Below are 14,439 nucleotides of genomic sequence, written 5' to 3' on the forward strand. Positions count from 1 at the left end.
AAATGGGACAATGCTGCTTTCCTTTCAAACAAGCTAGCTCCTGTTCAAATCCAAATTGATTTAACTAAAAGAAAACTCTCATTATCTTTGTTCACCATTCACAGAAGACTCATTATCGTTTCTACCAATACATCAAGAGAAGGGGGAAAAAGTTTGCTTTCTCCTCTCTAAAACTTTACAGATAACTCCCATGCTTATCAATTAACTTTGGTTCTTCTTGATTCCTTTTGAGATTCATGTCTCCAAAGGCACAAAACTTCTCGGGGTTAATTAAAGCATTCTGTACTTTCTCAGGGGTGTCCAGGGAGATGTTCAAGGAGAAACGAACATGGCCAATTTGTATTGTGCTGTAAGGAGCTGGAAGTTTTAACAATTCCTCTTAGTGAATAGCTGGACACCAGTAGAGTGCATTTTTTTATGTTTGTAGTGGGCCAGGCCCTCATTGAGGTTCAAATGCAAGCAGAGTTTGCCATTAGCTCCAGTGACCAGCAAACTCAGGCACATGTTGGAACTACAAAGCCCATGGCACCTGACCTTTCACTTTGATTCAATTAAGTGTCCATTTCTCATCATGCTCTAATATTCTATGTGGTCCTTGACTTAATGACCAAAATTGGGAACAGAATTTCAATGTTTGTTGAGCAACCTATGACCTTTTTTTTTTGCTACCGTTGCTAAACGAATCACTGCTAAGTGAATCAGAGAGTTGTTAAGTGAATAACCAAGCCCTTGTCTCCTGCCCTTGTTACAGTTCTGTCCTTCTCATTCAGATCGAGTTGGTCTCCGCACAGCCTTCTCTTGACTTCAGTTCCCAAACGCCAACCCTGTGAGGTGGGCTCAGTTACTGAAAGGTTGAAGGGTCCCAAACCATTTAGCAAGGGTGGGATTTTTCCAGTCCGCCATTTTAACTGCTACAGCTGACAGGCTCAAACGGGAGAAAATAGGTTCTTGATTTTCAAAGTCAAATGGAAATATGAATATTCTCTGGATAACTCTTCACAAATGTAATTAGTGTTATGTTGGTGCCATAGGTTTCAGGGGCACAGTCTTCATTTCACACACACACAGAGACACACACAGATACACAGACACCTCATTATGAAATGTAATAATCTCTCTCTCTCTCTCTCTCTCTCTCTCTCTCTCTCTCTCTCTCTCTCTTCATGGAAAATGAACTGTTAGAGGAAAACCAAATCACTGGTGTAAGTCTTCTTATTCTGATTTTCTCAGGCTGGCCAAAGATTTTGTAAATGTTGTACATTTTGTACATAGCATGACTTGGAAGAAATCAGAGCAAAACACCCTAGAATGAAAAGTATTTTATTTGGAAATATCTCACAAGAAAATCATTGATCTGCCTGAGCAGATTTCCTAATAATAATCTGGAAAAAAAGTTGTGTTTTTTTTCCCCTGATTCAGAAATGTTTTCCACCTCCTCAATCTAGTTCAGGGGTCTTCAAACCTGGCCCTTTTATGACTTGTGGACTTCAACTCCCAGAATTCCTCAGCCAGCATGCCTGGCTGAGGAATTCTGGGAGTTGAAGTCCACAAGTCATAAAAGGGCCAGGTTTGAAGACCCCTGAACTAGTTTCTTTGTAGCTTTCCTACCAGAGGCTAAAGAGACTGGGCCTATCTTACCTTCCAAGCTGGAGCAGACATGTGTGGATGCTGCCATCTAGTGGGAGACAGATAAAATACATAGGCAGATAGATAATAGAGCAGTAGAGATGACAGACAAGCAGATGGATGGATGGATGGATGGATGGATGGATGGATGGATGCAGGGCTTTTTTTCAGCGCCTTGCGCCGCCTTGGCGCAAGGCCGTGGAAAAAGGCCCGGCCGGCGTGGCCTTTATCGGGGAGGGTGTGGCCTTTATCGGGGAGGGTTTAAAATGAACGTAAGGACAAGAGATTTCCCCGCCAGGATCCCAAACTACTCCCGCACCGGTCCAAACTCAAGGCGGTGGAAAAGAGCGAGAAAAAAAGCCCTGGATGGATGGATGGATGGATGGATGGATGGATGGATGGATGGATGGATAGATAGATAGATAGATAGATAGATAGGAGAGAAAGAGATGGAGGATAGAGGGAGAGAAATGATAAAGAGAGAATAGAATAGAATAGAATAGAATAGAATAGAATAGAATAGAATAGAATAGAATAGAATAGAATAGAATAATAGAATAGAATCATAGAGCAAAATTAAATAAATTTTACTTTTAATTTTAAAATTTAATTAAATAGCTAAAACAGATCATGCCAAACCAATCTTTGTTCATTCTTTGAGAAACTGATTAAATTAGTAGACCAGTGAAATGCTGTGAACATAGTATACTTATACACATAGGCAGAAAAAACCAAAGGTAAAAGTACAGATTAGGCAAAATGTGGCTCAAAAACAGTAACTATGAGAGGTGCCTTTGAGTCCTAGTGGACAATTACTTAAATATGAGGCAGCAATGTGCGGCAGCAGCCACAATCATTGGTTGTATAAACAGAAGCATAAAATCAAAATCACATGAAGTATTAGTACTGATTTATAAATCCTTAGTAAGGCTACACCTGGAATACTGCATACAGTTTTGATCACCACATTACCAAATAGATGTTCAGACTTTGGAAAACGTGCAAAGAAAAACAAGTAAGATGAGACAAAAACATATGAAGAATGGTTGCAGTATTTGTGTTTGGCTAGTCTAGAGAAAAGAAGGACTAGGGCGGGAGGGACATGATAGCAGTATTCCAGTATTTGAGGGACTGCCACAAAGAAGAGAGGGTCAACCTAGTCTCCAAAGTACCAGAGGGCAAGGCAAAAAACAATGGATGGAAACTAATCAAGGAGAGAAGAAATCTGGAATTAAGGAGAAACTTTCTAACAGTGAAGACAATTAAGCAGTGAAACAGTTTGTATGTTATAGGTAGATATATATATACTTTCTTTTGAGAGCAGGCAACAGAATTACATTTTTAATGTAGCTCAGTGTGCTCATAGTAAAAAAATGGCAAAAAATCTTATCCCATCTTATCTTATCTTATCCTGCTGGAGCAGGGGGCTGGACTAGAAGACCTCCAAGGTCCTTTCCAGATCTGTCCCATCCCATCTCATCTCATCTCATCTCATCTCATCTCATCTCATCTCATCTCATCTCATCTCATCTCATCTCATCTCATCTCATCTCATCTCATCTCATCTCGTTCTGGTGCCATCATATTTTGAAACAGTATCTAAATAAACTGTTATAAGTCGAGGACCACCTGTGTATATTATTGTCTCACCCGGAGGAGTCCCACGGCAGCCGGTTTGTCACAGCCGACCGCTGGGGGTCCCCCTCCCGGAAGAGACACCCTCGGGGGTGGGACACCTTACTTGAAGGGGGTCTCTAGGCCTGATAAGGCCTAGAGGGGAGGAAGGCGGCACGGGAGTTCTGTACCGAAAAGGTAGTTCGCCCTAACCGGATCCCCCCCCCATTGTATAGGGATTTTAATAGGGATTTTATAACTTTTCTAAAAATAACAGGCTAATTTAATATATATTTTAATTGTCTTTAGATATTTATTGTATAGTTTCGTTTTTTATTTGCCTGTAAGCTGCCCTGAGTCCTTCGGGAGAAGGGCGGGGTATAAATTAAAGTAATAATAATAATAATATTAGCACAGGGCTTTTCAACCTTTTCACCCACTGTACCACTTTTAGGATATGGCAACATCCGAGTACCACCAGTCGTCTAGCAAGGTGTCATAAACTTGATGACCAAAAAAAAAGAAAAAAAGAAAAAAAGTGATAAAGTACAGGTAGTCCTCAACTTACAACAGTTCGCTTAGTGACTGTTTGAAGTTACAATGGCACTGAAAAAAATCCCCCCCCCAAGCCACAGCCGAGCAAGACACCTGCCTGCCCACCCGGCAGCGCTCTTCCTCCTGTCCGAGGTTTTCATTGCTATGAGCATTTCTGTTGAGGATTGGCAGCAGGGGGTGGGTGGGGGGTGTTTGGTTTTTATTTCCCCCGCCTGCTGGGTGGTTGCAGCAGGTTTTGGTCACTTCACATGACCCTGGGACAGTGTGACCGTCATAAATATGAATCAGTTGCCAAGCATCTGAATGTAAATCACAAGACCCTGGAGATGCTGCAACATTCCAGCTGATCAGCGCTTCTTCTGGGCTCAGCAGAAGCACCAGGATCAGCACTGAGCTCCAGCTGGAGCCTGGCGCTGATCCTGGTGCTTTCGCTGAGCCCTGACAGCCCTGCAGCTCCAGCCATCTCTCGCTCAGGCTTGTGCGGTGCTGCCACCGGTTCAGCCCATTCCCCTCCCCCGGTACCATTTTTCTAGAATGGTCGCGTACCACCTGCCAGGTGCCAATGTACCACAGGTGGCACCCGTACCACTGGTTGAAAAGCCCTGTATTAGCACACAGTAACACAGTGCACAATAAATCCAGGGGTGGGATTGGATTAGCTTGCATGTGGACACGTTTGCGCTGGGATTGCAACATCTGAGATGAGGCCAGTTCACCCTTCCCTTTCCACCTGCAGCCTCCATACAAGTGATCCTTTTTGCTCTCTTTTTTCAAAGTTGCAGCTGGAGTTACACTTATTAGGCCAACAAAGAGGCCAATGAAGAGGTTCTAAGGGGTGCTTCAGGTGAAGGGTCCTTTCCAGCCTGTTTTAGCAGTGAGAAGAGGGGGCTTGCTTCTAAATGTGAAGTACAGGGTGGTAAAAGCTTCTCTGCATGCGCAATTCATGTATAGCAGTATCTTCCAGCTTCTGCGGTTGTTACATGTGGACCTCCAAAGTCTGCAAGGTAAAAGGAAGCCACATGAGAAGGCAATGGCCTGCTTCTCTGTTGAATAAACTGCTTCACCATCATCTTGGTCACTACATGTGCTAGAAAAATCTCTATTTTAAAATATGTTTTCTGACATTTGGGTAGACTCTTGTTCAGCCTGGTCTTTGTCGCCCCCTACTGGTTATTCTAAAACTGTTCATGTAGTCCCAAAGGTGCTTTTTCCAGGAGGCAACTGGACTTTCTGTTTTTTCCTTGAAGACGTTTCCCTTCTCACACAAGAAGCTTCTTCAGCTGAAGGAGCCTCTTGGATAAGAAGCAAAACGTCTTCAAAGAAAAAAAAGTCCAGTTGCCTCCTAGAAATGCACCTTTGGGACAATTATGACCTGAATGACTAAGAACCTCCATAGATATTTATGTGTTGAGTGCTTCCTTTAGGAAAATAATATTAATTCTAATTATGCCTTCCCCTTTCAAGTTTATCTAAGTAATAATAATAATAATAATAATAATAATAATAATAATAATAATAATAATAATAATAATAATAATAATAATAATAATAATAATAATAATAATAATAAAGTTGGAAGGGACCTTGGAGGTCATCGAGTCCAACCCCCTGCTCAGGCAGGAAACCCTGTACCATTTCAGACAAATGGCTGTCCAGTCTCTTCTTAAAAACTTCCAGTGTTGGATCATTCACCACTTCTAGAGGCAGGTTGTTCCACTGGTTAATTGTTCTAACTGTCAGGAAGTTTCTCCTTACTTCTAGGTTGCTTCTCTCCTTGATTAGTTTCCATCCTTTGCTTCTTGTCCTGCCTTCAGGTGCCTTGGAAAATAGTGTAATAGTAAATGGGAAACACCCTGGGAGACAGGGCATGGTCAAGAGAACAATCAGGTAAAATTTATCCCAGTAGATATGTGGGTGGGCCAAGAGGCTCAGAAGAGACTCTTCTAATTTCTTAACCTGTAAAGAGAAAGTTGGGGATAGGGGGAGTGAACTGGTGTAATTTCAGGTTTGCAAGATGGATTTCAACCTTGTGAGGTAGACCAGACAGGAAACTCCACTAAAAGAGTCTATTTTATTGTAAGGGTGCATTAAGAAACTTTTTCCAATGAACAAGTACCAAAACTTCCAATATAAATTATTTCACCACTCCAAAAGAATTACATAGGCATCTGATCAATCAATCAATTAGTAAATCACAGGTTCAACAGAGATCATGGATCTATTTTTCACTCTGTTCACATTTATTTTATTTTTCTTCTTCTTTCCTCTTTCAAGTATGTTGACGTTCCTCATATTTTGCCAGTTGTCCTCTTGCAGCCCAAGGTGTCTTTCAAAGCATCTTTGACCTGCTTGTTCCTCAGAGTGTAGACAAATGGGGTCATGAGAGGACAAACCACATTGTTGAGAATGGCCACCGCATTGTTGAAATTTTTCCCTTCACTTTCCTCTGGTATGAGATACATAGAGATGCAACTACCATACGTAATAGAGACCACAATGATGTGGGAGGCACAGGTGGAGAAGGCCTTCTTTCTTCCTGCAGCAGTTGGAATGTGAAGGATGGTGGAAATGATGACTGTGTAGGATATTGTAGTGATGGCTAAAGTCCCTAGAAGTGAAAAAACAGAAAGGATGAAGCCAACCAGCTTCAGGAGACGTGTATCCCCACAGAGAAGTTTCAGCAGTGGTTTACTGTCACAAAAAAAATGGTCAATGATGTTTGAGCCACAGATGGGGAATTGTGCAAAAGATACGGTTTGACCAAAAATCAAGATGAATCCTGCAACCCAAGAAATCAGCACCATCCAAGTGCAGATACATTGGTTCATGACGGTGGCATATCTTAAAGGATTGCAGATGGCCACATAACGGTCAAAAGACATAACTGTCAGAAGGAAAAAATCAGTAGTGCCCAAAAAGAAATAAAAAAACAATTGGCTTATGCATCCCACATAAGATATGGTTTTCTTCCCCAACGCCAAATTGATCAAAGCTTTGGGAATGACAGCTGAAGTGTATCCAATTTCCAAGATGGCATAATTCCTGAGGAAATAATACATTGGGGTCCTGAGGTGGACATCCACAAGGGTGATAATAACAATCAGAATGTTTCCAGCTATGGCCATCAGGTACATGACCAAGATAAGGGTAAATAGAAGCATCTCAGGCTGGTGACTTTCAGTAAATCCTATCAGTAAGATCTCTTCACTCTTGGTTTGGTTCACCATCTTATCTTAGTTGTGAGCAATCTGTGGACATAAACCCTTGGTGAATTAGGTGAGCTTTCATTGGTTAAGAATCTGAAACTAGGCAAGATCAAGTGAAGTGTTAACAAGATCACGTGAAGTGTTGATACCAATTTACAATGCCTTGGTAAGGCCACACTTGGAATACTGCATCCAGTTTTGGTCACCACGATGTAAAAAAGATGTTGAGACTCTAGCAAGAGTACAGAGAACAGCAACAAAGATGATTAGGGGACTGGAGGCTAAAACATATAAAGAACGGTTGATGGAATTGGGTATGTCTAGTTTAATGAAAAGAAGGACTAGGGTTGACATGACAGCACTGTTCCAATATCTAAGGAGTTGCCACAAAGAAGAGGGAGTCGAGCTATTCTCCAAAGCACTAGAAGGCAGGACAAGAAGCAATGGATGGAAACTAATCATGGAGAGAAGCAACCTAGAACTAAGGAGACATTCCCTGACAGTGAGAACAATTAATCAGTGGAACAACCTGCCTCCAGAAGTTGTGAATGGTCCAACACTGGAAGTTTTAAAGAAGAGACTGGACAACCATTTGTCTGGAATGGTATAGAGTTTCCTGCCTGAACAGGGCGTTGGATTAGATGACCTAGAAGGTCCCTTCCAACTCTTCTCTTCTCTTCTCTTCTCTTCTCTTCTCTTCTCTTCTCTTCTCTTCTCTTCTCTTCTCTTCTCTTCTCTTCTATTCTATTCTATTCTATTCTATTCTATTCATCACTGGTATGATAATTGATTCAGGATATTTAGGCCTTTTGGAAAGCTGAGGTGGGAAGAAAATCAATTTAGAAATCAGTTTATTCATGCACTCCCCGTGAACTCCTTAAATCAACAATATCATCTGTCAATAGCTGAAAGGACAGAGATAAACACAATCCAGCAAAGATTGCTTATCTTTCAGTCTGATAGTCCATTGTCAGGCGGAAATGGTATTCATTTCAAAGAATAGCTAACAAGATAAATCCTTTAGTATGTATGGCTTTTAGGAACACACTCAAGGAGGACACCCCAAAGTTGACAGGCTGAAGGAATTTGCCAAAGATAAACACTTCAAAACACAAAGAGCTATTTTCCTTATAAATACCAACCTCAAGATTTGAAACTGTAGTCTACCTTTGAATGATGTCTTTTATGTTCTTGAATAAGCATCTTCCTCTTCAAACAGTACGTCCAGTGTCATTCTTATGTAATTCCAGCTTAGATTGCCCCAAATTTATTTATTCTTCTAACACTGACCCTGTACAGGAAGATTATCATAACCCTGTTAATTGACTGTCTTCTGCCCAACTATTGGTTCATGAGTGTAGTTATTTATTATTGTTTTTGAATGCAGATGACCATGCAATCCCTCTTCAGCCTAACATGTTTCTTCAGAGAAAATGATGAACATTAATTCATGTTTGTGGTTTTTTCTTTCCTCATTCTGTGGCTGCTTTTTAGTGTTGTGAAGGTTTTGGGGGGGGAATCTTTCTCAGTCCTACATTTGTATATACTTATATACTCATGTGTGTCCTTTTTCTAAATTAAGTCCCCCAAAAGTTTCTCCCTGTCCTTTTACAGATATAAATGTGACTTTTTTTTAAAAAAAAAAGATAAAATATAGCAGTACTTAGCCTAGTGTTTCAATAAATTATCTTCTTGCATATGGAAGATTGACAGATCAGACCTCCAAGTCAGATCTACATCTGAAATATTGGATTATGGTGACAATAAAACAAATGGGCAGGAAAAAAAACCCCACCAGATTATCATTGGATGTTGGCTGTACTCTACTATAAAAAATACAGTTAAGTGTCTGTCTGCTCCATAAAATCCTTTCATTCTTCCTCCTATTATACAATTTTAAAATCAGGGTTTGGGGTCCATTTGTAATCATTTGCTTAATTATTGGAAGGCATGCAAGGCTTCCTAATAATAATAATAATAATAATAAAGTTGGAAGGGACCTTGGAGGTAATCGAGTCCAACCCCCTGCCCAGGCAGGAACCCTACACCATTTCAGACAAACGGCTGTCCAGTCTCTTCTTAAAAACTTCCAGTGTTGGAGCATTCACCACTTCTGGAGGCAGGTTGTTCCACTGGTTAATTGTTCTAACTGTCAGGAAGTTTCTCCTTAGTTCTAGGTTGCTTCTCTCCTTGATCAGTTTCCACCCATNACCAAAACTGGATGCAGTATTCCAAGTGTGGCCTTACTAAGGCATTGTAAAGTGGTATTAATACTTCACGTGATCTTGATTCTATCCCTCTGTTAATGCAGCCCAGCACTGTGTTGGCTTTTTTGGCAGCTGCAGCACACTGCTGGCTCATATTTAAGTGATTGTCCACTAGGACTCCGAGATCCCTCTCACAGTTACTGCTATTGAGCAAGGTACCCCCTATACTATACCTGTACATTTGGTTTTTCTTGCCTAAATGTAGAACCTTACTTTTTTCACCATTGAAAAAACTAACTAACTGTAGCAATTTCCCCAAATTGCTGTAGAGTTTTAAGTGTCCCTGCTAAGCTGTAAAACACAGCTTTACAAAATCCAGAAAAGGGTTTTGTAAAGGAACGCAAAGGCTCAAATATAATTTTGTCAGGAGCAAAAGACCAGGTCCTGACATGAAGGTCCTTATAAACTGATTTATTGTTAAAAAGCCTATGCACAGAAATCTTCTCAACTGATGGTCAGAACTTGCTTAGAGTTACATAGATAAGGGTCAACAAAATCAAGGAGGATTGGAGTTAGCTCACTTGTGGCTATGTAGGGATTCTAGGCTGAACCCTCTTTTAACACCACACCCAGGTTTTGCTACTCCTTCTCCTACATGTTTCCCACTATGTTAAATTAAATAAATCCACCAAGAAAATGCAAATCAGAGTGATTTCTCCCTCAGCTTCCAAAATCTTCAAAACCACTGAAAGGAGATGGATACATTTCAAATCTTTTAGAAAATACTGTATACATTTAAAGAAGACTCTAACTCTTTGCTTTGAGTTACTTATAAAGTAACGAAGATGGGATAAACAAAAATCAAATAAATAATCGTAGATTACAAATTTATCTTTTCTTTTTTAAAAAAAGTTCAATTTATTAACTCCCTAAAAGCAACAAATCTTTGTCCTTATAAGAATTAATAATAGTACTAAAAAATGAACTTGGTATGGAATGAATAAGCTAGGCACCTGAGAATCCATGTGTCCATGTCTTGACCAAACCTCAGTTGAAGGCTCTTTTGCTATTAAATGTTAGGTTGTGCTGTGATTCAGGTCCAAAGACTAAATGGTAAGCATGTGGTGATATGAAGATAGAAACTCTTTCAAAGAAATGCTTCTTTCTTTAGGACCTACAGAAAAGAGCCAGGAGAAGCTTCAAAAAGACAATTTGCTTTAAGCAGCTGAGAGATACCATACTGATGTCCCTAAGGGATTCTGTTTGAAGTTCTTAGCTACAGAAAAATTGAAAGTCCTTCAAGTTACTTCTCCACCACCACAAACAGTTAAAGGATGTAGACTCCAGAAAGAAGCTTTTGAGAACATTTTCTCATAGATATTAAGAAAATCCACCTATCCCTTCTTGAGTGTAAGTTCAAGATTGGGGAATAGCTCTTCCTGATCTCAAACAATATAGACCTATTTTTATTAAAAATGCCTTTCACCTAAATCAAAAAAAATATTTTGATGGACCACTAATGAACCTCAGATAATTTTGACCTTCCAAAGCTTACCTTAAAAGTTATTTACTTTGGTGTGTTAGATGTATGTGTCATTCCAGAGCAAACAATTTCAGAGATATAGTTATGCTTATTTAGATTATCCCTTGGGGCAACTTCTATCTATAAGGAGTGATACAGTGGCTGAACGGTTAAGATGCTGGGCTTGTTGGTTGGAAAGCTAGACAGCCCAGGTTCTATACCCAAGCACCACACAATGGGGTGAGCTCCCATCCTCATCCCAGCTCCTGCCAACCTAGCTATTCAGAAACATGCAAATGTGAATAAATAAATAGGTACCACTTTGGTGGGAAGGTAACCGTGCTTCGTGACATCATGCTGGCCACATGACTGTGGAAATGTCTTTGGACGACACTAGCTCAATGGTCTTGAAATGAAGATGAATACCGCGCCTATAGTCAGCAATGACTAACAGAGTAAAATCCTCAGGGACTCCTTATTTACTTAGTATCTATCTATAACAAACAATTTATACTATTGGTTGATATTAGCTACTCATTAGAGGTTGTCTGAATCCCCATGTGATGTGACTAAGCATTGTTCATTCAATCATATTCTCTTTATTTACAGAATATTTTATATCCAAACAATGATACAAAGCCAAGATACAGTATAGTATAATAGAGCAGGGGTCCCCAACCTGTGGGCCATAGCCCACTAGTGGGCCATGAAAGGATTGCAACCTGGCCACAAAAATGGCCAGTGAGCACAAGTGCACATCCTCACTTGTGCAAGTAGTGGGTGAGAGAATGCACACACACTTCATTTGCATGAGTGGCAGACATGCATGCATGCTGCTGACACCAACAGAGTTCCATGCATGCATGTGCACTTGCCAGCCACTCATGTGGAACCATCCCCTTCCCCACCAGTCCACAAAGCCAGAAACATTGGAGAAATCTGTAATAGAGGACTGGATTCATGTTGGAGAGATCTAACTTCAAAAATCCACTTTATATAAAGGGGCACATTCTATCCATAAAATGGTTCCATGGAAACCAGTCTAGCTAGATGGAAAGACTTATACACAATGACTGGATTCATATCTGCTTAACCAGGTTAGCTGATGTCCCACCATCTATATTCACAGTTATTTAAACTGATTATAGGTAGTCCTTGATTTACAATCATTTGTTTAGTGACCTTTTGGTGCAGTGATGCTAAAATAAGTGACTTACAACTGGTCCTTACACTTATAACCATTGTATCATCCTCATGGTCACATGATCAGGTGCTGCACAACTGGGATGTAGTAAGATAAGATAAGATAAGATAAGATAAGATGAGATGAGATGAGATGAGATGAGAGACGAGAGACGAGAGACGAGAGACGAGAGACGAGAGACGAGAGACGAGAGATAAGTTTTATTGTCATTTTTTTATTGTAGACACATTGGCACATATTAAAAATGAAATTCTGTTGCCTGCTCTCAAAAGTGTACACATACACAACACACCTATAAACATGCTATAAAAATACATATGTATATACCTACATCCTTACATATAAATACATATAAATATTATTCATTGTCCATCTTGAATACATAGTGGAAAAAGGTAACTTGAGAGTTCACAAAGTTGATGCTATATGGTACAAAACTGTGACTGAATCTGGATGTTCTTCTTCGGATACCCTGAAGCCCCCTCCCAGAAGGTATCAAGGGAAACAGGTTGTGGAGAGGATGTATAGCATCCCAGATGATACTGCATGCCTTGCTCAAGCATCAATTACAGTATATGTCATGTCCTGGATAGAAGGGAGTGAACTGCCAATAATATTTTCTGCCATCCTCACCACTCTTTGCACCGCCTTCCTGTCTGAAGCAGTAATGCTTCTAAACCAGACTGTAATGCAATCTGACAGGATGTTCTTAATTGCCCCTCTTTATTTTTGATGTATGCAGTGTCCTGGGGTCATGTCATCACCATTTTTAACTTTCCTAGCTAGCGTTCAACAAGCAAAGTCAATTGGGAACATCAGATTTGCTTATCAGCCATATGATACACTTATCAATCATGGTGATTCACACAATGACTACAGGAAACATTTTGTGTAAATTGGGCACAACTGTGGTAGAAAGTAGTTTGGATTCCCAGGAGGGAGGGACTCATTTCAAGAGGGCAAAGAGGAAGCAGAGTTTGAAAAGTTTGGCCAGCAGCAAGTGGATTAAAATGGCTTCTCCATAACAGTTCCTAGAGTATATCTATAGTTATTTGGTTGGTTGCTTTAGTCTGGCAAGATTCTGCCTATAGGTAAAGAACAATAAAAAAAGGACTCTAACTCTATGGATTGTTCTTGGTTTGGGGGCCTGACAGCGATTCACTTAACAGCTGCTTCACTTAGCAATGGATGTTCCAATCCCAACTATGACCATAAGTTGAGAACTACTTGTATGGTTTCCCCTAGATTGTGTAATTTAACATGAAGACCCTATTTTGCAGACCCTTCAGTACCTGAAAATGTCAACAACTATTCCATGAAATTAGCAGGTTCAATCAAAAGGCTTTGGCAACAGGAAATGTTCCTTCAAACTATCAAATAATTGTATATTTGTCAGCCCTTCAAACATGAGATCAGATACACCAACTCTGCAAGGAATGGTGTTTTCAGGTTTTCCTTGAACCCTTAATAATGATTGCAATCTGTTTCCATAAATCTTTCGAAGCTTCCCGAACTTGTTGGTTTCTCAAGCTGTAGATGAAAGGAGTCAACAAAGGAGAAACAATTGTGTTGAGAATGGCCAGTCTTTTGGCAAACTCCATTTTGCTTGTCTGGGTTGGGCTGATATAAAGGAAGAGGGAGCTCCCGTAGGCGATGGACACAACCATGAAGTGAGCAGCACAGGTGGAAAATGCCTTCTTTCTCCCTGTAGCAGTTGGGATGTTCAAGATAGTTTTGATTATGTTGATATAGGAAACCACTGAAATGAACAAAGTTCCGAACAATAAAACAATGGCAATCAATGATACAAAAAATTCAAGAAGTCTGGTGTCCCCACACAGGAGATGCATCAATGGTGCACTGTCACAGAAGAAATGGTCCAGGATGTTTGAGTTGCACATTGGAAACTGTAGGAAGACCACAAATGGACCAATGTGAATGAGGAAGCTTCCAATCCAGCAACAGAAAACCAGCAAGGTGCATAAACTCTTGTGCATGATGGATGGGTAGCGCAAAGGGTTACAAATGGCCAGGTATCGATCATAGGACATGACAACAAAGAAGAAGACCTCTGTAGTGCCCAGATAAAAATACAGGAAACATTGTACAATGCAACCAACATAGGAAATATTTTTATTGCCCATCAGCAAATGTGACAAGGTTTGAGGGATAATAACAGTCGTGAATCCAATTTCCATAATGGAGAAATTCCAGAGGAAGAAATACATTGGGGTGTGTAGCCTGTGGTCTACATTAGCCAAGAGAATAATCATAAAATTTCCCGTAATTGTCAGTAGGTAGGAAAAGAAAAGGATGGCAAAGAACAGGAGCTGGAGTTTCCGAACATCTGTCAAACCAACCAATATGAACTCACTGATTCTTGTTTCATTGTTTTTCATGGTTACCGTAGAAGGATCAGGAAACTGATGAAAAAGAATTTTTTTTTTTATTGAAAATTTTTAAAATTTTTACAATATAACTCCCCACCTCCTTCATACCCCACCC

The 14,439-nt window shown here is 40.2% G+C and overlaps 2 protein-coding genes across 2 annotated transcripts; both read right to left on the minus strand.

Moving 5' to 3' along the window:
• Nucleotides 1–6,083: 6,083 nt before the first annotated feature.
• Nucleotides 6,084–7,022, minus strand: LOC107291812 (olfactory receptor 49-like). Its single transcript, XM_015820844.1, has one exon. It carries the CDS (start codon nt 7,020–7,022, stop codon nt 6,084–6,086), a length of 939 nt encoding a protein of 312 aa, XP_015676330.1.
• Nucleotides 7,023–13,379: 6,357 nt separating this feature from the next.
• LOC107291813 (olfactory receptor 6C3-like) lies at nt 13,380–14,333 on the minus strand. The gene has a single exon (XM_015820845.1). It carries the CDS (start codon nt 14,331–14,333, stop codon nt 13,380–13,382), a length of 954 nt encoding a protein of 317 aa, XP_015676331.1.
• Nucleotides 14,334–14,439: the final 106 nt, after the last annotated feature.

Source organism: Protobothrops mucrosquamatus, unplaced genomic scaffold, assembly GCF_001527695.2.
Source record: "Protobothrops mucrosquamatus isolate PMUCROS unplaced genomic scaffold, P.Mucros_1.0 scaffold1188, whole genome shotgun sequence".
Lineage (NCBI taxonomy): Eukaryota > Metazoa > Chordata > Lepidosauria > Squamata > Viperidae > Protobothrops > Protobothrops mucrosquamatus.

What these genes read in the sequence shown, in the direction of transcription:
- LOC107291812 (XM_015820844.1), bottom strand. Translation starts at nt 7,022, where the DNA reads ATGGTGAACCAAACCAAGAGTGAAGAGATCTTACTGATAGGATTTACT.
- LOC107291813 (XM_015820845.1), bottom strand. Translation starts at nt 14,333, where the DNA reads ATGAAAAACAATGAAACAAGAATCAGTGAGTTCATATTGGTTGGTTTG.